This window comes from Balaenoptera physalus (assembly GCF_965194825.1).
Source record: "Balaenoptera physalus genome assembly, chromosome: 10".
Lineage (NCBI taxonomy): Eukaryota > Metazoa > Chordata > Mammalia > Artiodactyla > Balaenopteridae > Balaenoptera > Balaenoptera physalus.
Window position 1 is genome coordinate 104,035,777 of NC_138889.1, and position 25,688 is coordinate 104,061,464.

At 45.6% G+C, this 25,688-nt stretch overlaps 2 protein-coding genes across 11 annotated transcripts in view; both read left to right on the forward strand.

Annotated features, from left to right (window-relative positions):
• The window catches only part of TMEM138 (transmembrane protein 138), a gene marked incomplete at its 5' end in the record, with an annotated part of 17,288 nt that extends 126 nt beyond the window's left edge, over nt 1-17,162 (forward strand). The window contains 6 exons of one of the 9 annotated variants that reach the window (XM_082477561.1): nt 31-217; nt 1,921-2,185; nt 3,393-3,564; nt 4,877-4,952; nt 5,225-5,333; nt 8,523-17,162. In XM_082477561.1, the coding sequence (XP_082333687.1) occupies nt 31-217; nt 1,921-2,185; nt 3,393-3,564; nt 4,877-4,952; nt 5,225-5,333; nt 8,523-8,553 (840 nt within the window). In that variant the 3' untranslated portion in view covers nt 8,554-17,162. The other 8 variants (XM_082477562.1, XM_082477563.1, XM_082477564.1 and 5 more) reach the window with 8 other exon arrangements.
• A 180-nt stretch (nt 17,163-17,342) lies between these two features.
• TMEM216 (transmembrane protein 216) lies at nt 17,343-23,787 on the forward strand. Of its 2 annotated transcripts, none has more exons than XM_082477583.1 (5): nt 17,343-19,009; nt 19,589-19,690; nt 20,258-20,350; nt 22,736-22,937; nt 23,202-23,787. In XM_082477583.1, the coding sequence occupies exons 1-5, from the start codon at nt 18,973-18,975 to the stop codon at nt 23,215-23,217; spliced, it is 450 nt and encodes a 149-aa protein (XP_082333709.1). In that variant the 5' UTR covers nt 17,343-18,972; the 3' UTR covers nt 23,218-23,787. The 2 variants fall into 2 exon arrangements, with proteins under 2 accessions (XP_082333709.1, XP_082333710.1); XM_082477584.1 differs by having other exon boundaries at nt 18,897-19,023.
• Nucleotides 23,788-25,688: the final 1,901 nt, after the last annotated feature.

Genomic DNA, 25,688 nt, shown 5'->3' on the forward strand with positions numbered 1-25,688 from the left:
CCCCACCCCCTCGATTCCGTAGAAGCGGAAATGTTCGGGCCGACGCGAAGCCTCTGGCCAGGGGCTGGCCCTAGGGGCGGGAGGCCTTGGCCCGCAGCTGGGAGCCCTGGAACAGGGCGCAGCGACGCTGAGAGAGGGGCGGGCCCAGGAATACGGGGGCCCAAACATGGCGACCGGGCGGGCCATAGAGCGGGGAGAAAAAGCCGAGGACAAGCGGGTAGCACGGCGCAGACAGAGCCCGCGTCAGCCATCTACTTCCGGAATTTAAAACCGGTTTCCGGAAGCCAGGACGGTGTCCCCGTGACAACCGACGTTGGGCCTTCTAGGTGAGAGCGCTGAGGAGGAGTGGGTAAAGTGGCCAGAAGTCGGAATTTTGTTAATTGCTTTGGTTTTGGTTTTTTCGCTAAGGCAGCCCTATTTTAAAGTGGATTAGGAAGGGTGAGGAAAATTACTCAGGGGACAGAGAGAACGCGGCAGATAGCGGTGGACAAACTGCGAAGACCGCTTCATTACCTTGCGAATCACCGCTGCCCTAACCCGAGGTGATGGTCATCCTTCCCGTAGAGATGGCGGTGGGCGGCTCTAGATAACGGATCCTCACAGCAGCCTTCTGTGGTGGCCTGTGAAGTAGTAGTTAAGAGCACGGGCTTTGTTTTCACACCTAGTTGTGAATCCTGGCTCTCCTCCCCTGCAACATGGAGGAACGACTTGAACTCTGACCCTGTGTCCTTGCCTGTAGAATGAGGATAATTCTTTCCCACCTTGCAGAGTAGTTTCGAGGATTAAAGGAAATTGTCTTGGTTGACAAATTTATCATGGTGCCGGTATGTAGGTGATAGCTATCGATATTATTTGATGAATAAGGAGACTCGGTTCAGAGAAAAGCACCTTCGTACATCCACTAAAGTGGGACTTCTCCATCAGGTGAGGTGGACGAAGTTCCGCAGCTTCTCAGAGCCTCTGTGTAAAGTGGGGTAATAAGCGTAAGAACGGCTACGTCTCAAGATGGGTGTAGGATTAAATAAGGAAATGAATATGAAGAGTTTGTAAACTGCAACATTTTACCGATGTTAATTGAATCATTCTGTAACACTTCGAAGCATTCTGAAATTTGTTTATAGATTTGATCCAGCTGGAGGGGGTCACAGGACACCCCCAAAGCAGCTCCTGGGTCTTGGAATAAATGAAAATAAAAGCCCAGCTCCCCTTACCTGGTGCCACTGTGTTGCTACCATAATCGTAAACGTTAGGAGAGCACTGTTTCCTCTCAGCTTTTTCTGCCTACACCACTTCCCACTTCTCCTATGCCAGCGTTTGTTTTTCCCGCCTAGTTACATATAAACCTGTCAGTTATGTAAGAGGCAGCTTTGTGCAGTAGTTAAGAGCACAGGCTCTGGACCAAGACTGCCTAGATCTGAATGCTAGCTCTGCCACTTATTAGCAATGTGAACTTGGACAAATTATTTTACCTCCCTGGGCCTCAATTGTCCCCTCTGTAAAATGGGGAGAGTAATAGTGTGTCTTCTACCTCAAGGGTATTGAGAGATTTAAGTAATGTTAGTGCTTAGAATTGTAAGCAATATTGTAAGTGATATATAAAGGTTTTGCTGCTGCCGTTAGTAATAGAATTAGTATTGTTACGTGACCAGACAGTCACTGTGTGTAGTATCCCTAGATTCCTTTGGACTCAAAAGTGTTTAGAAAGAGCTCTACATTTAGAGGGTTCCAGGCATGGCAAAAGGTTTGAGGGTAAGGGTCCCTGGAAGGAGTGACCAGTTGGGGTTTTTTTGTTGTTGTTGGTTTTGTTCATTGATGTATCCCAAGCACCTAGAATGGTGCCTGGCACATAATAAGTCCTCGGTAAATATGTGTTAATGAATTTCTAACCTCCTTTTTTTGTTTTTTTTTTTTTTGCATCAGTAGGCCCTTGTCTGAGAGCAAGAGAAACAGCTCTGATTCTGAGGAACTATAGCTTCTCCCTCAGTGCCTGGGAGAGTACTAGGACTGCTTTCTGGGAACTGTGGAATGTGCCCTTGGGGGCCCAAGATAGAAGGAAGATGCTGCAGACCAGTAACTATAGCCTGGTGCTCTCCCTGCAGTTCCTGCTGCTGTCCTATGACCTCTTTGTCAATTCCTTCTCGGAGCTACTCCGAATGGCTCCTGTCATACAGCTGGTGCTCTTCATGTAAGTTCAGTGGGTGGGACAGCTCAACCCAAGCAGTCTGAAGTCCCCGACAATCATAATTTAGCATTTTAAAGTTATTAATAGAGAAATATCAGGGAGAATATAATTGCACTTTGTCCTGGGTGCTCCATGGTCCATAGACATGTCGTGGTCCATAGACATGGGCCTGTTTTGATATACTTCTAACAAGGGTCTGGGACACAGGGAGCAGTGCACATTGAAAATGAGGGCCAGATTGCTGACACTGTCGTCTTCTCCATCTTCGAGTAGAAATATTGTCTTACAGTGCCATGAAAGAGGGTTACAAAATGTCAGGTAAAAAGGGTAATCAGGGACTTCCCTGGCAGTCCACTGGTTAGGACTCGGGGTCTTCACTGCTGTACTCGGCACTTTCACTGCCGTGGCCCCAGGTAAGGATAATCATATTAATAACATATATGCATCCCGTAGGATGGAAGCTGTTGGCACTTTCCCTCCACAGTGATTTTTAGTCTCCATGAGGCAAGTTCTAAACAGAAAACCACAGTCTTAGACACTGTCTTCCTTCACTCAGCAAGTGTTCATCAGCCTGCCAGTGTTCTAGTTGCAGTGGTGAACCTGACAAGGTCTTCCTTTGATGAAGTTTCCATTCTAGAGGAGAGAGACAACAAATACATTTTAAAAAGTAAAAAAGATAATTTCAAATAGTAATAAATGTTATACAATGGATATAAAGTACCTGGGGTGGGGAGGGAAAGGCTACTTTAGGTAGTGGGGTGAAAGAAAAGTCTTTTTGAAGAGGGGACATTTGCACTGAGACATGAATGGCACTAAGGCAGCCAGGCGTGCACAGATGAGGGAAAGTGCATTGCTGTCTTGCTAGAGGAAAACGTCTGACAGGACCAGGTTATGTGACAGACAGGGCTGGCATTTTCTGGATACAGGGAGGCAACTAGCTGCTTCTCACAGGTGCCTGGGAGCTTTGTTGAGTTGGGAGTGTCAGCAGGAAAGCCTTGTCCATAGACTGCCACTCAACTGACGGCGCCAGCGGGTAGTTTTAGCTTCGTGTCATTTGGGGTCCAAAACCCAAACTACCTCTGGGGCGGTTTCAGAGGACTATATATAACAAGGAAGGACAGACTCCATGGTGTCCCTCAGGGCTCAGGGCTGGCTCTTGGGTCCTCCCCAGGCCTCCATTCGGCTGTCCTTTTGTTTTCTGTGTCTGCAGCATCCAGGATATTGCAGTCCTCTTCAACATCATCATCATTTTCCTCATGTTCTTCAACACCTTCGTCTTCCAGGCTGGCCTGGTCAACCTCCTCTTCCATAAGTTCAAAGGGACCATCATCCTGACGGCTGTGTACTTCGCCCTCAGCATCTCCCTTCATGTCTGGGTCATGGTAAGAGTGAGGCTCTGAATCCTTAAAGGGCTAGGAATGCTTTTCTGTGGGAACCCAGAATCTCTGGATGTTTATATCTCACAGAGTCCTTGATAAGAAACAGGTGAAATGAATGTGGTCCAGCCTGAAGCTAGACACATGAGAATTTCATAAGGCACTTTTATCCAACCTTATATGTTGAAGAACAGCCTTATCCAAAAGTCCAGGGACACTTCTGGAACATTCAATTCACTTTTGCCCCAAAAGGCCTGCCAGGGCTAAAACAGGAAGTTGAATCTGTTTCATCGTTAGCTGTTTGGGCAGGTGAGTGTTGGTACAGCACATTCTTAGGCATCAGTGTGCCATGGGAAATAGCCAGGCAGGAGTGCCGCTGGCCCTTTAGTGCTGCATGCCCTCTGATGCATCCCCATCACTTACGCTAGGAGAACCGACCCCCAAGATGCCTCCCTTTGGTTCTAACATAGGCCTCAGAGCAGATCCAGTTTTCATGGTTTCGGATTTGTTTTTTGTTGTTGTTGTTGTTTTGGCCACGTGGCATGGCTTGTGGGATCTTAGTTCCCTGAGCAGGGATTGAACCCCTGCCCCCTGCAGCGGAAGCACGGAGTCCTAACCACTGGACCGCCAGGGAATTCCCTCAGATTTCTTCTGCCTCACAAATTCTTCCATCCCTTTGGGTATCTCATGTGCTTCTCATGTACTCATTTTATGGAACATATTAAAACCTCAGGGTTCTCTAGTCATTTCTTTACTAAAGATACCTTCTCAGACCAAACGTCCCGTTAGGTTGCCCTTGTGATTCCACAGAGAGAATCACAGGGAGCTCACAGGGAAGAAGCAGAGCAGTGCCGAAATCTTAAGGTGCTTCCCGGAGAGGATTGTCTCTGCTCTGGTTCCTGGGGCCAAAATAGTCCTGGCTTTGTACTGTGAAGCTGTTAATCTGATTAAGCCCTGAGTGCACCAAGCCTTTATCTGACAGGAACTGAGCCTGAGATTTCCAAGGCAAGACAGTGACCATACTGAACTCCTGAGATAATGTGTATCATTTCTCCTCGGCAAAGGCTACGGGATGAAAGGGAATAAATGGCTTAGTTCAAACTTCCTCCCTCAGAGTTACAAGAATTTTCCCTCTGTAGCAAAAAAAGGGAACTTGAGGTTCCTTTGAGAAGCACTCCTCGGGCTTGTGGAAAGAAAGAACGGGGGTGAGATTAGCCTGATATTAAACCAGGTGGCATCTCTGCAGCTAACCAAGTTGGAGATGTGAGGGCCTCATCTAGCCATTCACATTTCTCTTGTGTACTCATGTCTCCTTCAGAACTTACGCTGGAAAAACTCCAACTGCTTTGTCTGGACAGATGGACTTCAAACGTTATTTGTATTCCAGAGACTAGGTAAGGACCAGAGCATCCTCAGGCCTCACTTTGGTCCCACCTGTGGCTCTGGCAGCCAGGGCCTTGATCCTGGCTTCCCAGCCCATCACAACCAGCGTGGGATGAGTGGGACAGCCACACCAAGAACAGGGGCGACCACTGCCCTCTGCCCTTTCTGGGAGTCACTGGGAAATCATGAGGCAGGGCCCCTCAGCCTCGTCCGGTTATGTTCTTGCCCGGAAACAAATACTCAGGAGCATCCCTGAGGCTTCTTTTCTGTTTATTATCCACAGCGGCAGTGTTATACTGTTACTTCTACAAACAGACAGCTGTGAGACTGGGTGATCCTCGCTTCTACCAGGACTCCTTATGGCTGCGCAAGGAGTTCATGCAAGTCCGAAGGTGACCACTTCTTGTCACACTGATGGATGCCTTTCCTTCCTGACAGAAGCCACATCTGGGGCTCTGCAGAGGGGGTGGTCAGCCCTGTGCACTAGGAAGCAGCCTGACATTTCTAGGACAGGCCCAGGCCAGTTGTGTTCAGCAGTTGAGAAGGAAGATCCTCCGTCTAGCAAATTAAAGTGTTCCCTAATACAGACTCCCGTACACCATCCCTTCCCGGCCTCCTGCCGCAGCTCTGCCCCCTCTCCTTTCCTGTTCCCTACCCCTCTTCCTCACAGAGGGCGCTGTGGCTTTATCCTGGGGAAGTTTTCCACTGAGCCTGGTACAGGAGGAACTCCCAGCCCCTGTTCCGTTTGCACTACACACTGATGACTGAAGGATGCAAAGAGTGACTTTTCTGGGCTCCTGACTGATCACACCTCAGACATTTAGATTTTATACCCAAGGTACTTTTTCTACATTTTATAAATAGGAAGTAAATTCTTTCCCATAAATGATGGAGTCTCTGCCTCGCTAGATCTCTTCGTGGTTAAGAGGCATGCCAAGTCCCAGCCTTAGCATCTACTCAGATTGAGCCACAGAGCAGATACGGATATTTACTGAATCCCACTGTAAGTACAAGATGAAATTCAGGATGTAATTTGATGCCCCACGCCCATCCCTGGAGTTCCAGACTTCTGTGTTTTATTCATCTCTCCCCCTGTCAGAGCCCTAAGTTGCCCTCAGAAGAGTAAAAATGTTCCCTAGACTCTTTTGGCAAAAGAAATTTAAAAGTTTGTGTGCCCATAGTATCAGTTTTCTACTGCCAGAATAATGTTGTGTAACAGACCCAGCACCAAACTTAAGTGGCATATAACAATAAACAGTTCCGTGGCTCTTGAGTCAGGGATCAGCTGATCTGTCTGGGTTTGGGTAATTTTTGCTGGGCTTGCACATGTGTCTGTGGTCAGCTGTGGGTCAGGCAGGCAGGTGTGATGATCTTGAGATCCTTGATTCTTGGCTAACTTAGGCTGGCCTCAGCTGGAATGACTCTGCTTCACATGACATCCTCCAGCAGACTTGCCTGGGTCTGTTTACAGACAGTGGCAGGGGAGCAGGAGAACAAGCCCTAGGGTGCAATCCCATTTCAAGGCTCTACTTGTATTGTGTCTCCAGACTCCCATAGGTCAAAGCATGTCATGTGACTGAGCCCAGTGTCTGGTAAAGTGCTACAAAGTTTCCTGGCAAAAGACATGGATACAAAAAAAAAAAAAAGACACGGATACAGAGAGGGCCATTAATTCAGTCAGTCTAACCCCCCCCCCAGAAAGTTGCTCTGTGAAACTTATTATTTGGAGATACTCTAGCCCAGGAGTTGGCAAACTTTCTGTAAAAGGCCAAATAGTAAGTATTTTAGATTTTGAGGGCTGTGTGGCCTCTGTTGCAATTACTCAACTCCGCATCTTGTAGCACGAAAGCAGCCAGAGATGATACATAAACGAATGACCTGTGTCACAAAATATTGTTCTTTTGGGTTTTTTTTCAACCATGTGAAAATGTAAATTTAGCCTTAACTTGAGGACCATACAGAACAGGCTAGATTTGCCCGCAGGCCGTGGTATGCTGACCCCTGGTTTAGAAGGCCAGAATGAAGTTCCGGGGAAAGAGAGACTAGTTAATCAGCCATGCTGTCCAGATTTATCACGTATTTTTTAAAAAAGGTACAGCGTTCAAAGAAAATACCTAAGATCCCATATCCTATAATTGGAAGAAGCGATCTAAAAAGTCCTAACAAAGCTACTGTCTATACTTAACTATACCTTCATCTGTACAAAAAAAATGACAATTAATAGCCCAATTTTTAAAATATTCTCATAAAAGCTCTTAATAGGAATATTATAATCCCCTTTGTTCATCACAGTCCCTGAAAGATAGGCAATTTTCTGTGTCCCAAAAGGAATCAGGGCTAGGCCGTTCTCCGTAGTCTGCAGCTAGTGAGTACAACCAAATGCCTGTTTCCTCACTCACAGTATAAATGGCACTTTGTGGCCCTAGGAGTCTCGGGGCAGGGGTGGTGTTCCTTCCTTCCTCCCTCCTCCCTCCCTCCCTCTCTTCCTTTCTTTCTTTTCCTTAATAGTTAATACATTCATGTGATACAAAATTCAAGTTATAAAAAGGTTTATGCAGTTATTCTTCCCACGGCTATATCTCAACCACCGAGTTCCTTCTCCCTCCCCTCCTTGACAATCTACATTTACTTACATACCTCTTACAGACAATAGGACATTTCAGAAACATTTTTACAAAAGAAATAAATTGCCATATCCAACCCCAGTTATTTATTTCAAATCTTTGACAGTATGTATTCATATTTTATACACAGTTGTGATTATGGGGAATAAGCCATAACATAGTTTGCTTTTTTTTTTTCCACTTAGCAGTAGGAATATATTTTTAAGTTGTGATATAAATTGACTGCTTGGGGACAGTCAGTTTTCAAAGATCAGAGGAAGAAAATAAACACTTTAAAAGTGCTTAGAGACTTTTAGTAGCATGGAGTTGCTTCTGGCTGCCCAATGCTCTACTCAAGAACTAGAAAAACCAGATAAAATATAAAAATTGTCTTTATAAAAGGCCTTAGAGAATTGCTGAAGGAAAGAGGATTAAAAGGCCTAAAATTTTGAAGTAGAGTGAATCATAGAGACGTGAGCTGACAGTTTGCAGCACATTTTCCCCTGGGAGCATTTGCTGACTCTGGGTTTGAGCAAGAGGCTGAGAATCCAAGCACTGCCCAACAAGAGGGTTGCAGCCGGGGACCAGAGAAGCCAGCTGAGCTTAGTGCTCTCATGACACTGGAGGAACAAAGCTGGGGACTGGAAGAGCCTTAAAAACAACACATTTTCTGTTCAAGATACTTAACAAAATTCTGAAGCTGTGTAGGGCCAGAGGCTATGGAAAGCTAAGCCTCAAACCTCTGAAAAGCAGAATGGAATTTTTGGCAGGCTTATTGTGCTGATGATTAGAATTCAGGACCCACCAGGGCGAGGGGACTGGTGAACACACAGGGCTTTCAGTTGCAAGCTCAGGGGGGCTCCTTACTAGGAACAAGGTGAGACAGGTAGACTGAGGCTCATCAAACTCACAGTGTAGCCGCAGACCATGTAGTCCCTGAGTGGATTAAGGTGATCGGCCCCCATTCTATTTGCGTAGCAGAGGAAAGAGTGGAAGAAAAAACATCTAGAGATGCTCTGATTTTTTTATACACAATTTCTGGATCTAATAAAAATTACTAGCAAGTCAAGAGATATTATTTGAAACCAGAGCAAAAGTAGAAAATAGAAACAGGTGAGCCAAATATTGGAGAAAGTTGACAACGAGTTTAAACTCTGATTGATATGCTCAAGAAACAGAGGGAAATATGGAGGAAACAGATTAAATATTTAAACTACACCTAGGGCCTTCTAATAATGGCTGAGTAAGATGCTTGGGAATGATCCCTCCACAAACAACAACTGTAAAATCTGGACATAATACGAAAAACAGCTACTTGAAGACACTGGAGAATGAAGGGAAGCAGAAAGTTTGGTGGGGAGTTCACACACAGAAGAGGATTGTGCAGAGAAAGTTCCCTGTTTTTGCTGCTTGTAACTTAGCAGCTGACAAAGCAGTAGGTACAATATGCTGGTGGAAAATCACAGTACGAGTACTGAGCCAGGACAACTGAAGCCCCTGGAGGGAAAGATGGGAGTCTCAGAAGGGAAGAGCCAGAGAGAGGGGAAACCCCAAGTTCTGTCTGCCCACATCTCTGCCCAAACTCTGGACCACAAATGTGCCGATCAGACTCAAGGCAGCTCAGCTAAAGACTGAAAATCTAAACTAAGCTTGGAGCTGCCACCCCATAAGTGTGATTTGCACTGTATATCCACCCAAGCTAATTGCCTAATAAAAGAACCATCACTCTTTGGAGACAAATAATAGAAACCAGAGTCTCCACAGTTTAACATTGAAAACTGACACCAACACTGAGGTGATCCAGATGCTGGAATTAACGTACCAGGATATTAAAGCAGCAATGAAAGTATGTTCTCAGTGAATAAGAAGATAGGCAACCTACCTACCTGAGCATAGAAACAAATGACTTGAAAAATAGAAACGCTGGAAATAAAAGTCACAGCACCTGAAAATTTTTAAATTAAATGGATGGATTTAACAGCAAAAGAGGTGATTACAGAATGGGTCAATGAACTAGAAGATAAACCAGTAGAAATTACCCATGCTGTAGGACAAAGGGGAAAAAGGACTTTTAAAAGAGACTCACAGACCAGTTAGATAAGGTCAAACAGTCTGACAGATATGTGATTGGAGTCCTAGAAGGCAAAGAGAAGGAAGAGAACAGAAAAAAATCTTTTAAAAAGTCAACAATTTCCCAAATTTGATGAAAGAAATTTACAGATTTTAGATACTCCACAAAGCCACCTTGATTAACACCGAAAGGCCACATCTAGGAACATCATAGTCAAATTACTGAAAGCTAAAGATGAAGAGCAAATCCTGAAAGCAAGAGAAAACCAACACACCACATACAGAGGAACAACAATTAACAGCTGCCTTCTCACCAGAAATCAGAGGCCAGAGGAGAGTGTAACAACATCTCTAAAATGCTACAAGAAAAAGGTCAACTCAGAAATCTAAATTTACCAAAAATATACTTCAAGAAAGAAGTTGAAATAAAGATGTTTTCAGATAAAACTAAGAGAATTCATTGCCAACAATCCTACGCCGTAAGAAATGTTAAAGGGGTTATTTGGCTTGAAGGGGAGTGATAACAGGAAACTCAGATCCTCAGAAAGAGATGGAGCGCATCAGAAATAGTATCTGAGTAAATATAAAGACTATTTTTAAATGTTTTTCCTATTAATTATTTTATAATACATATGAATATAAGATGCAGATTTTTTTCAAGTACACAGAATATTCGGTATAAGCCGCATGCTGAGCCATAAAACAATTCTCAGTACATTTAAAGGAATAAATTAAAAGGATAAAGAGTATGTTCTCTGACAATAATGGAATTGAGTTAGAAATTAGTAACAATAAGATAGCTTGGTGGTTCAGTCTAAGTCCAATCAGGAGATGGAACCCCCCAGTAACTTAAACATGGCAGGGTTAATATATAGAATCATTAAATTATACAAGGAGAACTATAAAGATGTAAAGAGAACTCTAAAAGGGTACCTGAGGGCTGAGGACAAACTTCATAGATCCCCCACCCCCAAGGCTGGGGTTCAGACCTCATGGCAGCCTACTGGCTGGTGGACAGGTTCACTGGTTTGCCCAGGCCAGAGCTGGTTCACAGTTGCCAGGCAAGAAACAACCCTCCAGGACACAGGCAAGCTGAGGCTGATGGGCAGGCGCACAGGGAACGTAGGGACACGACCTATAGGCACCAAGCCCAGAGCACACATTTTCCACAGAGGGAGGATCCCAGGAAACAGCCCTCCAGGGCACAGGTGAGCCAAGGCTGTTGGGCAGGGGCACCAAAAGAGCTGGAGTGCCCTGTGTGCTCAAGGCCTGGAGTGTATGATGTCCACGCAGGGCATGGAGGACCATGGCAATCCACCCTCTGGGGAGGAAAGCCAAGGTTGGTGAGCAGACACGTGGAACTGGCGCACCGCTGTGCACACACGCTGTCCATGCCTGGCGGGCTTCGGGAAAAACAATCCAGGGCATAGATAGACAAGGCTGAGGGGGCAAGGGCACAGAGTTAGGGAGTTGCCACGGGTGCAAGGCCTGGAGCGTGCAGTATCCTTGACAGGAGGGCCACAGCGAAGTGGTCACCGGGTGTGGACCAGGTTTGCGAGGTTGCCGAGGGAGCGCCTCTCTTGGCATGTGGCTGGAGGAGAGCACCACCCGATATTCTAGGTGTCCCCTCACACAGCGCACTTGCACCCCTAATAGACCACAGCGCGTGAGCAAGGAAAAGCAGACCAGAGCTCACTGGAGCCAGGAAGACAAGCCCTTTCCTTCCTTCAGTATCCCTCCAGCACCCTCTACTGATACAGATTACCACTGTGCTCACTGTAAGGGAGAAATGCTGATTCCAGTACCGCTATCACAGGACAGGTTCTGCAGGTGAATGTGGAGATAATGTCCATCTTTTTTCATGCACCATTCTACACATATTTGAACTTCCATATTCCTACTAACAACATATATCTATCCTTCTTAAAAATGACGTTCTCACTCCTCCCCCCAAATGAGAAGACATACAGTCCCAACAGTCACTGTATCCATCACTGACTGTATTAATTACTCCACAAATTTTGTCGTGGTCCCACTAAATGTTCTATTACCTAAAGATTAAATTATAAAGTTGGGGCTTCCCTGGTAGCACAGTGGTTAAGAATCCGCCGGCCAATGCAGGGGACACAGGTTCAAGCCCTGGTCTGGGAAGATCCCACATGCCACAGAGCAACTAAGCCCATGCACCACACCTACTGAGCCTGCGCTCTAGAGCCCGTGAGCCACAACTATTGAGCCCACGTGCCACAACTGCTGAGCCCGTGTGCCACAACTACTGAAGCCCGTGTGCCTAGAGCCCGTGCTCCACAACAAGAGAAGCCACTGCCATGAGAAGCCTGCGCACCGCAACGAAGAGTAGCCCCTGCTCGCCACAACTAGAGAAAGCCTACGTGCAGCAATGAAGACCCAATGCAGCCAAATATACATAAGTAAAATATAGATTTATTTTTAAAAATTATAAAGTTGACCTCCAACAAATTGTAAATAGAGAGGTAAAAAGGAGAAAATGGTCAGTATATACAAATAAACACATGCATACAAGAAGCAAAGAAACATACACAAAGCTACCACAGCCCTCGTTTTTGTAATTGGTCACTTTTGTAACTGTTCACAAGGTCATAGTTAATATCCATGGCTTGCTTCTTCAGTTGCCCATTCCATATTTCCTTTGCCCTCAGCTAGAGCTTCTGCTGCTGCTACGGGATCTTTAACTGGTAGAGTGACCCAAACCCCCATTCCTAAATCATCTGAGTCCTACTTCTGGGGGCGGCCGTGGATATACTAATAGGTGCCCCAGAGGATCCTCTGGGTTCCAGACATAGTCCTCCTTGCCTCCATTGTGTAGCAGCAGCCCAGTTTCCCCTTGGGACTCAGATCAGTCGTTCCAACCAGTAGGTTGGAACCCCCTCCCCTTTTTTTTGGGGGGTCATTGGTTTAGTGGCATAAGGACCCCAAATTGGCCAGGTGGCAATCTCATTTTCCAATTCAGTGGTACCATTGTTGTGTCCCCTTATGGAATATTACTCACTTGAGAACTAAGATCTCCAAATCAGCAGGCTCTAATTTTTCAAGATAAGAGGCAAAAACTCTGTGGGTGGGTTATTAGGTATAATAGTGAGAGGAGTCATTCCTCTCCCACCCCTTGATTCCTGGACCCATGTGTGCTGGCCAGGGGGTTGACAGTACCATATAATAGTCTCTGATTCAAAGACATACTTCATTCTGTTAATTAGAAGCCCCATCATTTCAGGGTGTTGTCTCCCAACTGGGGCCATAACTGAGTCTTCAGTAAACCATTCTACTTTTCAATTAAACCACCTTATTCCAGGTGACAAAGTATGTGTAGTAAGACCAGTTATTTCCACAGGCATAAGCCCGTTGCCACACTTCCTTTGCTGTGAAATGAGGATCTTGGTCAGATGCAATGCTATGCAGAATGCCCTGAGGAACACACCATGTCTCTGTTGGGAGGACCCCAGGAAACTTCACTTTTATGAAGTGACCCAAGGCTGGTGGGTGGGTTACAGAGGAACTGGGGCACTGCTGCAGAGGCAGAGTCTGGAGAGTGTGGTGTCCACACCAGAAAATCCCTGGGAAACAACCCTTTGGGGTACAGCAAGCCAAGGCTGGTGGGCAGGGGTACACAGGGGATCAGGATGCTGCTGCAGGTGTGGGGCAGAGGCAAGGTGATCACCTAGGAGACCAGTGAGCCCCACAGCCCCTTGGCATGCAGCTGGGGCAGAGCACCAGTGGAAGTCCCCACACACATGCACCTCTGACAGACTGTGCAGCAGGAGCAAGAAAAATCACAACACAGCACGCTGGAACCAGGAAGAAAAGCCCCTTTCTTCCTGCACTGTCCATCCAGTGCCCTCTACTGACAGAGCCTAACACTGTGCTCACTGTAATGGAGAAATGCTTCCAGTCTAGTCCATTACCGCAGAACAGGTACCGAAGTGTTTATCTGGAGCTGAGGAGCAATATGTTGATAACTGCCACACTAGGAAACCATTAAATATTTACAAGTTAAATAATACACTTGTAAATGATCATCGATCAAAGAAGAAACCATAAGAGAAATTAGAAAGTACTTTGAACTACATCGTGATGAAAATACATTTTAAATGCATATGATGCAGATTTCATTGGAAAAGAAGAAACATCTAAAACCAACGGTCTAAGTTTTCACGTTAAACTAGAAAAAAGAGCAAATTAAGCCCAAAGTAAGTAGAAAGAAAGAAGGCTAAATGTACAACCAGAAAAAAACAGAACATGGGTAAATAATAGAGAAAAATATACGAAACTAAAAGTTAATTCTTTGAAAAGTTAGTTGATTAATCTTCAGCTAGACTGACCAAGTGGAGTTTATCCCAGGAATGTAAGGTTGGTTTAGCATCTAAAAATCAGGGACTTCCCTGGCAGTCCAGTGGTTAAGACTCTGCTTCCACTGCAGGGGGCACAGGTTCCATCCCTGGTCGGGGAACTAAGATCCCCCATGCTGCATGGCGCAGCAAAAAAAAAAAAAAACTAAAAATCAATGAGTGAAATTCACCAAATCAGTAGAATAAAGGGGAAAAAACATTTGATCATTAATTAGCTGTATCTGTGACAAAATTCAACACTCATTCATGATAAAAATTCTCTGCAAACTAAGAATAGTTAGCATGTACCAAAATTCCAGACTCCAGAAGGAAGCAGGTGTTCAGCATAAACCACATAGTTTGTACTAACATTTTAGAGACAGTGAGACGCTTTGGATTGGTGGAAACCCTTCTGAAATACAAGTTCCCAGACCCAGGCAAAGGCCAACCTTGCAAGTAGGACTTTCTAAGGATAGCAGTCTCAGGCCTGCTATGTCAACTCTTTTCTGTTCAATATCACAACCATATTGGTTTCTTTCCAGGAAGGCAAGGTTGATTATACCTTTGCAAATCAATGTAATTCATAGCATTAGCAGAATAAAGGGAGGAAAGCACATGATCATCTCAACAGATACAGAGACAGTATCAATAAAATGTATCAGGGACTTCCCTGGTGGCGCAGTGGTTGGGAATCCGCCTGACAATGCAGGGGACATGGGTTTGAGCCCTGGTTCGGGAAGATCCCACATGCTGCGGAGCAACTAAGCCCATGCGCCACAACTACTGAGCCTGCACTCTAGAGCCTGAGAGCCACAACTACTGAGCTCACGTGCCACACTACTGAAGCCAGCATGCCTAGAGCCCATGCTCCACAACAAGAGAAGCCACCGCAATGAGAAGCCCAAGCACCACAATGAAGAGTAGCCCCTGCTCACCGCAACTAGAGAAAGCCCGTGCGAAGCCACAAAGACTCAATGCAGCCAAAAATAAAATAAATTTATTAAATAAATAAATACTTTCCCCTGATGTTAGGAGTAAGACAAGAATATCTATTATCACCACTTCTATTCAACATTATACTGAAGGTCCTGGCCAGTGCAATAAGGTAATAAAAAGAAATTGAAGGTACAGGGATTGAAAAGGAAGAAGTAAAACTATACTTTCTGATAATGTGATATTATGTACATTAAAACCCAAAAGAATCACAAAAGCCTACTAGAAATAACTGATTTACCAAGGGCACTGGATATTGGGAGAGGCAGCCTGCCTTGGGCCCTAGCATCCCTGCACATGTTTTTTTTTTTTTTAACAAATTTATTTTATTTATTTATTTATTTTTGGCTGCATTGGGTCTTCATTGCTGCACGCGGGCTTTCTCTAGTTGCAGCGAGTAGGGGCTACTCTTTGTTGTGGTGCGCGGGCTTCTCATTGCAGTGGCTTGTCTTGTTGTGGAGCACGGGCTCTAAGCGCGTGGGCTTCAGTAGTTGTAGCACGTGGGCTCAGTAGTTGTGGCTCACGGGCTCTAGAGCGCAGGCTCAGTAGTTGTGGTGCATGGGCTTAGATGCTCCACGGCATGTGGAATCTTCCTGGACCAGGGCTCGAACCCGTGTCCCCTGCATCGGCAGGCAGGTTCTTAACCACTGCGCCACCAGGGAAACTCCTGCACGTTGTTTTTTTGTTTTTTTGTTTTTAACTTTTTATTTTATATTGGAGTATAGGTGATTAACAATGTTGCATTAGTTTCAGGTGTACAGTAAAGTGATTCAGTTTTACATATACATGTAGCTATTCTTTTTCAAATTCTTTTCCCATTTAGGTTGTTACATAACATTGAGCAGAGTTCCCTGTGCTATACAGTAGGTCCTTGTTGGTTATTCATTTTATTTTATTTCATTTTTTTATTTTTTCAATTTTCTCTATAGTTTACTAATAAGTCAAAAGAAATTAAAAAAAAAAAATAGAAGCATCATAAACCTTTTCCTTCTCCTAGTTCCTGGGTCTTTTTTTTTTTTTCACACACACACACTGTATTTTATATTTACAAGAGATAAATAGACTGACACCAAGCATTGTAAATGGAGGACCACAACAAAAGCAACAATGATCTGCATGTTGTTTTTGCTGAAAACTCCAAAACGAAAGGCCTGTCTCCTGACACTGAGCACATAGGCAATTAGGTAGGCCAAGGCCACCACAGTATGACTACAGTGTAATTGTTCCTTCCCCCAGAGTAGGGGGAGCCTGGCTTATTTGCTGCTTGCTAAAAAAGGTTCTGAGCCCTTGGCCCTGGGCTCCTCAGATGTGGCATAACCCACTGTGTGCACCACCACTGGGGCTCACTGTGTCACTCATAGGACGTGGGTACTGGGGAAACAGGCTGCCATGATGATACTCCTGCTGTTTGCTGTGCTGTAATTCAATCTTATTGCCTACTTGGTAGCACCTGTGGAGTTGTGGCACGTTAATCCTTGCCATCCTCTACGACAGGGGTCAGCAAAGTTTTTCTTAAAGGGCCAGATGGTAAGTGTTTAAGCCCATGGGCCATATAGTCTCTGTTGCAACTATTTAACTTAGCATGAAAGCCTGTAGCATGAATGCAGCTGTATACAAAATGTAAATCTGTGGGTGTGTCTGTGTTCCCCCCAAAAACTTTACTTACAGAAACAAACAGCTGGCCCACCTTCCTTTTAGAGTTGGACATCTGAGGTTCACAGAAGGAACTTGCCTAACTCTTGTCTAGCAGGCAGGGGAGGCAGATGTGCTGGCTCCAGAGCCCTTTCCACCCCTCCCAGCCTTGCTGTGTGCCTTGCTCCGCTGACACTAAAGAAAGCCCCCCAGGCTTGCAGTTCAGTTCCAAGGGGAGGCACAAGCGGAGATCAGAGCGCAGAGAAGAGGGGAGGGGAGGAGCTCAGATATAAGTTCACCAGTTTTCCAGACTTTCACAGCTCCTGGTGGGACTTCTCCATGCATATTACTCTCTCCAGTTTCAGGGAATTGCTTCTGCTGCTTCTCCTTTCAGCCCAGAAAAAAACAATTACTGACCCCCGCCTCCACCCCAACTAGCTAGGAGTACAGCACTGTCTGAAAGGTTAGTCACTCAGAATGTAAATCAAAACCACAATGAGATATCACCTCACAACTGTCAGAATGGCTATTATCAAAAAGACAACAGGGACTTACCTGGTGGTCCAGTGGTTAAGAATCCGCCTTCCAATGCAGGAGGTGCGGGTTCGATCCCTGGTCAGGGAACTAAGATCCCACACGCCACGGGGCAACTAAGCCCGCGTGCTGCAACTGGAAGATCCTTCATGCCACGACGAAGATCCTGCAACAAAGACCTGATGCTGCCAAAAAAAAAAAAGACAACAAATAATGAGCGACGTTGAGTATGTGGAGAAAAGGGAACCCTCCTGCACTGTTGGTGGCAATGTAAATTGGTGCAGCTGTTACCAACTTGAGTCCTTGAACTCCTTAATCAACAGAAATTGATAAGAGGCCAGATGAGGAATTTAGGCAAAGCTTTACTGGAACTCATGCTGCAGCATGAGGGAGTGAGAAGAAGAAACAGGTGCCCTTGCTCACTCCCCAAAGAGGGGGCGTGAGTTAGCTGGTTCCTTAAATAGGGTGAGGGTAGGGGTGGGTCCGGCCGGAGGGGTGGCTTTGGTGGTCTGCCTACCCCCTCGGTGGTGCTGTGTGCAGGGATCATGCGCAGTACCCTGCTTCTGCCCCCCACCCCACTCAAAAGCAGCAGTTGGGTTTTGGCCTTTTTGTATCTTATTGTTCATAATTTGTCCAAACCGTGCATGCATGCAGTTATTTTCAGTCCCTTATAGTTTCTTTGTATTCTTTTGCTTGGGGAGATGTTTGTCCAGGTGCAAGCACTCCAGCAAAGGATCCCAGGTCCAAGCCACAATGAGATATCACTTCACACCTACTAGGATAGTGATAATAACAATTTTAAAAACAAAATAAAAAGTGTTGGTGAGGACGCAGAGAAATTGGGACCCTTGTTCAGTGCTGGTGGAATCTAAAATGGTTACAGACACCGTGGAAAATAGTTTGACGGTTCCTCAAAAAGTTAAACATACAATTACCAAAACACTCAGTAATTCCACTCCTAGATATATATTCAAAGGAACTGAAAACAGAGGCTTCCACAGATACTTCCATAACGATGTTCACTGCAGCATTTTTCTAGCCCAAAGACTGAAATCCGTGTCCACTCCTCAACAGATGGATAAACAAAATGTGGTGTACACACACACACACACGAATATTATTCAGCCATAAAAAGGAATGAAGTTCTGATCTATGCTACAACATGAATGAACCTTGAAAACATGCTAAATGGAATTACGCCAGACACAAAGTATTTTGTTTTCTCAACTCCCATACACGTCACGGGTCACCTGGTGATCATGTTTCATCTTCCTGTCTCACTTATGCTCCTTGAAAGGAGCCTCTAGTTCCGATTAATTTTGGTATCTGCTAACTACCTGGTTCATAAATCGGAGGCACAAAACCCCCTACTACCCTCCCCCGCCCCCGAAAAAAAAAGACTGCTTGCTAGACAAAAGACCCCAATCCCCACCGCGCATTTGCATAGCACTGTCGTGCACACCGTTTCTCATTTTCAGACCGTTGTTAGTAAAGAGAATCTTGGGGCCGGGGCCTATTTGCCAATCCTGCGGTCACATTACCACTACTGGCTACACTCAGACGACTCATTGTAAACCTGGGATGGGGAAGCCCAAGAGCCGCTCCCGCCCCCGGGGTCCTGAGGACAACTGCTCGGTGGGCGGCCACTATTCTCTCTCAAGTCGGCAACCGAAACCCCAGCGAAAGCAATTTGCTGGCACGCGCGGACGGCACCGAGACAGCCCAGGCACCACGTAACCATAGAGTGAGGTAGGCGGGTAGAGAGGCCAGAATCGAGGGCCGCTCCGTCCCCAGCTTCCGGCAACGCCTCACTGCTCCAGGAGTAGCTGTAGCCGCGTATGCAGTTTCCATGGGGACTGAAGATGGCGCCGCGAGGTGAGATTCCGGAGGTGTGTGAGTCGCTGGTCCTGCTCTCCTCAGTACCCGCCCCCCAACCTTCTCTCCCAGTGCTCGACCTAAACCCTTCATTCTCGGGTGTTAGGGACATCACTCCTCACTTGTCCAAAGCAGGGTTTGGCGGACTCACCCACCCTGAGTGCCTGAAGGTCTCGAGGTGCGGGTCTCAGATACCCCCCAATCCTTGGCTGGGCCTATTCTAGGCCAGCTCAGTTGCGAATTTGCAGCGTGACTTCAAACAGGCCAGTGCTGGTCTCTGAGCCCCAATTTCCCTTCCCAAATAGTGACGAGGTTAGATCTTAGAGAGGCTTTGACTTTCAGCCCCAAAGCCGAAGGAGTCGAGTTTGACGGTATTCCGGAAAGAAGGGGATTGGAGGAAACCCCCCTCCACACCGTATATACACACGCACTCCTCATCAGCAATCAGAAGTGCCCCCAAGTGGCCCTTTCCACTAGCTGCGACCTCGTGTTTCCTCCAAGTTAGACACAGAACCATTGAAATAACTTAGGCTGAGCTGCCCTCCAGCCCATCTCTTTTCTTTGTGCTCATATTTTCAGGTAAACGGTTGTCCTCCACCCCCCTGGAAATCCTGTTCTTTCTGAACGGGTGGTATTATGCTACCTGTTTCCTGCTGGAACTCTTCGTATTTCTGTATAAAGGTAAGGCCTGGGGTTTGACTGCCCTTGCCCCAACATGCCTTCCCCACTTCAGCCCAGAGCCAGCTGCCGCCAAAAGCCTTCTTGTTTTTCATTCTTTTCTGCCCCCTGGGGCTCCTCTTCGCTGCACGGTGGAAGTCTCTTCATCAGGTGACTTCCTTGATAATGATTTAGTAAGAAGCCCCTCGGCAAGATTTTCTTGAGTTTGGGAAATGTGGGCTTTTCCATTCTGACTCTCCCCCATCACCTCTTTGCTGAACTCCACTTTAAGCCCATTGGTGACCTTCAGCAGCCTGTGTACCCATGTACGTCTGATTACTGTGGAGAGCGGAGTCCCCATAGACTCTCCGAGTTAGGAGTAAAACCCTGTGATAACGAGCCTGCTTCTAACAGACGTAGCCGCACCAGGAGTTAACAGATCCTGCAGCAGGTTAACAGATCCTGCCCACATCTCACTGAGTAGTTCATGGAAAGCTGATAAGACTCGTGTTCTCTTTATTCCCAGGTGTGTGGGAGTTCTTGTGTGTACTGTTCTATGTTGTTTGCAAGCTCTGACTTTTGTATTGGCAGGTCTCCTGCTACCATATCCAACAGCCAATCTAGTACTGGATGTGGTGATGCTCTTCCTTTATCTTGGAATTGAAGTAATTCGACTATTTTTTGGTGAGTGTTGTCCAGAGAATATTTCCATTCCTTATATGAGACGAGCTGGTATCTGTAACCTGATTAACAAGGAAAAGTTTCAATACATAACCTAGGCTCACCATAAGAGATTGGATCTGGTGGTATATCCCGTTACTCCCTCTCTGAAGTTTCAAGCTGCTTCATATTTTGGGTCAGGATTTATCAGTCTGTTGCTCTGCAGGGCCAGAAGTAGGTGGTGACATGAGATATTAGATAATTCCTTCCCAGTTGTCTAACTGCTACAAGAGTTCCTGGTTCCTCTCACTGGTTTGCTTGGGAGAATAGATTCAGTTGTAACTCCATGTCCAGGGCAGTAGACGCCTATCCAGGGCAGTAGACGCCTGCACAGGTCAGCACTAAGATCCCCTCCACTTCTCTGAATGAGGATTTCTCTAGGACAAGTTTTATATCCCTGGAAATACAGAGCAAGCCCTTATTAGTTAGAATATCTCATCCCTGAAAACGGTGTTGAAACACACACTGAGGGGAAAAAAAGAGTTTCAACACATATAACAAAGGATAAAGAAGGCTCACAGAAAGTGCTAAGAAAAAAACCTAGTTTTAAAAATTAGCAAGGGGATTGACATATAGACACTAATGATACTATGTATAAAATAGATAACTAATGAGAACCTACTGTATAGCACAGGGAACTCTACTTAATGCGCTGTGGTGACCTAAATGGGAAGAAGATCCAAAAAAGAGGCGACATATGTACACGTAGAGCTGATTCACTTTGTTGTACAGTAGAAACTAACACAACATTATAAAGTAACTATACTCCAGTAAAAATTAAAAAAAAAAATCACTAGCAAAAAAAAGAAAAAATTAGTAAGGGACGCTAATGGGCAATTCACATAATAATTACAAAGGACTAATACACATGATAAAATGCCCAGACTCACTAACAAAAAGCAAATTGAAAAAACAAGGTAACATTTTCACCCATCAGATTAAAAAGGTTTCCAAATTCCCAGTATTCTAGTGGCTGTGAGGAACAGGTCTCTATGGTCTCACACTCTTGTGGGTATTTATATTCCCACACCCTTTGGGAATATAAATTAGTACAACCTTTTTGCTAATAGTTTTACCAGGTAAAATTCGTATTCTTAGACCTAACAATTTCCCTTCCAAAACTGGTTGAAAAAAACAGATACTTCTACAGATATGCTAAGATATCTGTATGAGAACGTTTATTGCCATGTATTTTTTTTAAATAAATTTATTATTTTTAGAATTTTATTTATTTTTGGCTGTGTTGGGTCTTCGTTGCTGTGCGCGGGCTTTCTCTAGTTGTGGTGAGCGGGGGCTACTCTGCGTTGTGGTGCGCGGGCTTCTCATTGCGGTGGCTTCTCTTGTTGCGGAGCACAGGCTCTAGGCATGCGGGCTTCAGTAGTTGTGGCACACGGGCTCAGTAGTCGTGGTTCACGGGCTCTAGAGCACAGGCTTAGTAGTTGTGGCGCACGGGCTTAGTTGCTCCGCGGCATGTGGGATCTTCCCGGACCAGGGCTCGAACCCATGTCCCCTGCACTGGCAGGCAGATTCTTAACCACTGCGCCACCAGGGAAGCCCCTGCCATGTATTTTTTAACATCAAAGCATTAGAAACAACCTAAACATCTATCATTACAGGATTAGTTAAATAAATTATGGCATTGGCTCAGTGAAATTGTTCATAGCCGTTAAAAAAGGGTAAGGTAGTTATGTGTGGAAAGATGTCTAACTATGTTAAATGGTTAAATAAGTTGCAAAACAGTATGCAGAGTATGATTCTATTTTTAGAATAATAAATAGTAATATGTGACCATACACATAAAGAAGTCTGAAACAGTATACGTCATTCTGTAATAATGGCTATCTCTAAGGGCTGAGTCATGTGGTCTTTTAGTTTCTATATTTTCTAAAATGATTTTTTATATATTTTTTTCTATTTTTTGGCTGCCCCGTACGGCATGTGGGATCTTAGTTCCCCAACCAGGGATCAAACCCATGCTCCCTGCAGTGGAAGCCTGGAGTGTTAACCACTGGCCTGCCAGGGAACGCCATATTTTCTATATTAATTGAAAAGTTTTCAATGATTATATATTATTTTTATGATTTACAAAATTTTTCCTCAAATAACGAGCCCATTGTCCCTTGCCTGGGAGCCAGGCTGGAAGCAGGACCTCTCGGCGAATGACTGCAATGCTGTAGCTGTTCCTAAGCCTCTAGTTTTTAACACAGTGGGGCCGCATTTATAAACCTGCACACCCCCATTCAGGGGCATTTTCCTCTGCTTGCCAGTCCATCGCATCCCACCTGCCTTTCCTCTGAGGCCAAGGAAAGCAGGCCACTTGGAGGTGACTCCATGGGCTGTGTCTGACAGGTACAAAGGGAAACCTCTGCCAACGGAAGATGCCGCTTGGTATTAGCATGGCCTTGACCTTCCCATCTGCCATGATGGCCTCCTATTACCTGCTGCTGCAGACCTACGTGCTCCGCCTGGAAGCCATCATGAACGGCATCTTGCTCCTCTTCTGTGGCTCAGAGCTGCTGCTTGAGGTGCTCACCCTGGCTGCGTTCTCCAGGTACTGCTGCTGAGGGACCATTTCCCATCACCTGAGGGCTGGATTCCCATCCCAGGGGGGGATTCATTGTTTGTTTAAAGCCTGAGGGGTCTAGAGGATTTTTAAGGGCGAAAAGGGTGTCCGTGGGACTGCCTTTCCCACTTAGGGCACATATTCTCCTCGTTCATTGGGGCCAAGAGGCTTGGAATATAGAACAGTTCCAGCCAGCTGCTCTTATTCACTGGTCTTTTAACATTTTGTTTCTTTCTTTCTTTCTGCCATCAGTATGGACAGGATTTGAAGTACAAAAATTTCAGCCAGCAGCCCTCACAGGCTGAGACCACACATACCTCTGGTACTTTAGCCATACCAGTGAGAAACGGTGGGTCAAGTTGTCCTGGGAAAGGTTGCAGCTTTTCCTCAGCACAGACACCTTGGGGAACAAACCGAGCATAAGGCCACTGGGCACCATCTTCTAAACCGGGATCATCAGCCCAAGAGACTCTTCTACACTCCAGTATAGGGAGGGGCAAGGCTGTCGCCATCCTGGCCCTTCTCAGAACCAATTAATTCCCTTCTGACCTCAAGTTTTCCTCTTTGATCATCGTGGCCAGAGCGTCTTGTGTGGACCGTGTAGGCTCCTTGGGCTTCCAGCAGGACCTGAGCTGCACGCTCCCTGTGTGTGCTGTGCCCCATGTCCTGCAGGAGCACGGGGCACCTCAAGAGGGTGTGCTCCCAGAGTGATGCAAAAGCCGCTCATCCCATTTCTCAGAGACTGAGCTCCAGAACTTTCCCTGGAGCTCACAGTGTTATTTTTCTACTCTCATCATGAAACAAAACATTATTTTATAATAAAGATGTATTTTCTGTGGCGGAGGTTGTAGTAGCCTTTTCCTCACGGCACCCGTCCCTAGAATTTCTTCCACTTTAAGAGAAGGTAGAGACTATCCCAGCGGTTTGTTCTCGGCTGTGCTTGGTGATTCAGTGTGGACGCAGAGGCAGTGATGAAGGTGTCCCACTGAGTTTCTTCCCACAGCTCCAGCCTCAATTAATCCCTAAAGGCCCTGCCAGCTTCTGTGTCTTCTTCAGATCTGTCATCCTGACTGCTCACATTCGTCACCTGTGCCCCAAAGTCAGCATCTTGTCTCTCATTCCTCTTACAGATAATTGTCATCTTTCCAGGATGAGGCATGAGTAATTGGAAGGAACATATTCTAAACTTACCAATATTTTTTGGTCATTTGTTTTAAAATTTCAAGTTAATATAAAAGGAACACATACTTGTATTCTTTAAGCTGGAGGCATGTTGCCCTAAATGAGTGAATCATTCCCTTCTCCAAGTAACCATCTTTAAAACTATTTCTCATCTTGCATGATAGCAGCCATTCTTTAGCCCCAAGAAGCCATAACAGAAGCCACTTTAGGAAACCTTGAGCCATATGGCCCATCTGCTATCAGATGAACCCTAGAATATCTGCTCTTACTCAAAGTAAAAACTAATTGGCCTTTAAGAATGTCATGCTGGTTTTTAACTGCTTATTTCCTGTGATCAGGCTCATTCTCATCCTATGTAGGTTTCCACTTTCCAAAGCACTGATGCTTTTTTTTATTTCCTAACCCTCCGTGTCCTTGGCTAAGAGCTGCCTTTGGGGTCCACCCAAAGACTATTAATAGGTCTGATTAAGCATGAAACAGTAACAAAAAACCCAATAGGAACTTCCCTGACATTTCAATCACATATCCCACTAATACCTTAATTTTCTGCTGCTTCTCACACTGCTTTTTTGTCTAGCCCTGCTTTGAAGAAATCGCTGGCATCAAACTGGAGAAGAACTCATTCTCCATGGCCTATTTCATTTAGAGTTTCATTGGTTAAGGTCCCCCTCCCAGCAACACAGAAAAATGAATGGGAGGCTCAGTTGAAAGTTTAGAGGTGGCTTATAATTCAAAGGGGCTTTAGAGATCAACTTAATCTCATCCCCAGCTTGGCAGGTTTAGAGATGAGGAAGTAACATAGCCAAGCATCATACAACTGGTTACTAATTTGTTAGAAACTTTGTCTTACGTGTCTCAATCTGGATCAAGTAAATTCCATTCCTGAACAGGTACCACGTGAGTATAAGAATGAATGATTGAAAATGGGGCTAAGATTAGAACAGGAAGTCCTCACATTTTCTTCATGGGTATCTGGAAGCTTAGCGCATTGTGTTTCCCAGGCGTGGCTCCATAGATGCTCATTCTTCTTACTGTTATTATTATTTTTTTGGCCACGCCGTGCAGCTTGCAGGATCTTGGTTCCCTGACCAGGGATCGAACCTGTGGCCCCTGCAGTGGAAGCGCGGAGTCTTAACCACTGGACTGCCAGGGAAGTCCCATAAATGCTTCTTCTTCTTGATGCTTGTTGGAGCCAGCTGTGTGGATGCAGTTAGTCACACCAGAGTAGAACATCATACAACAGAAACTGAGGCAGTGGAGGATGGGAATCAGCACAGCTAGTCTTTCAGGGTTAACGTGTCAGAGGCTGTACTCACTGTAGTGTCAAGGGAGGCCACTATACCCCATACACACCTGAAGGACTAACATTCTGGGACAGTGAGAGGACTGAGCCAAGGAGCAGGCCCTGGTCACAAGAGCTGGCAGAGGCCTGCTAGGATACCCACACTCATGCCTAGAACTGTCAGGTGACTGCAGTGGTGGTCTCTAGGGGCTGAGGTCTGGCTCATTTCAGGAAGCACTCAGGAACACAGAGGTGACCGAAAGGTCATTCCCCTC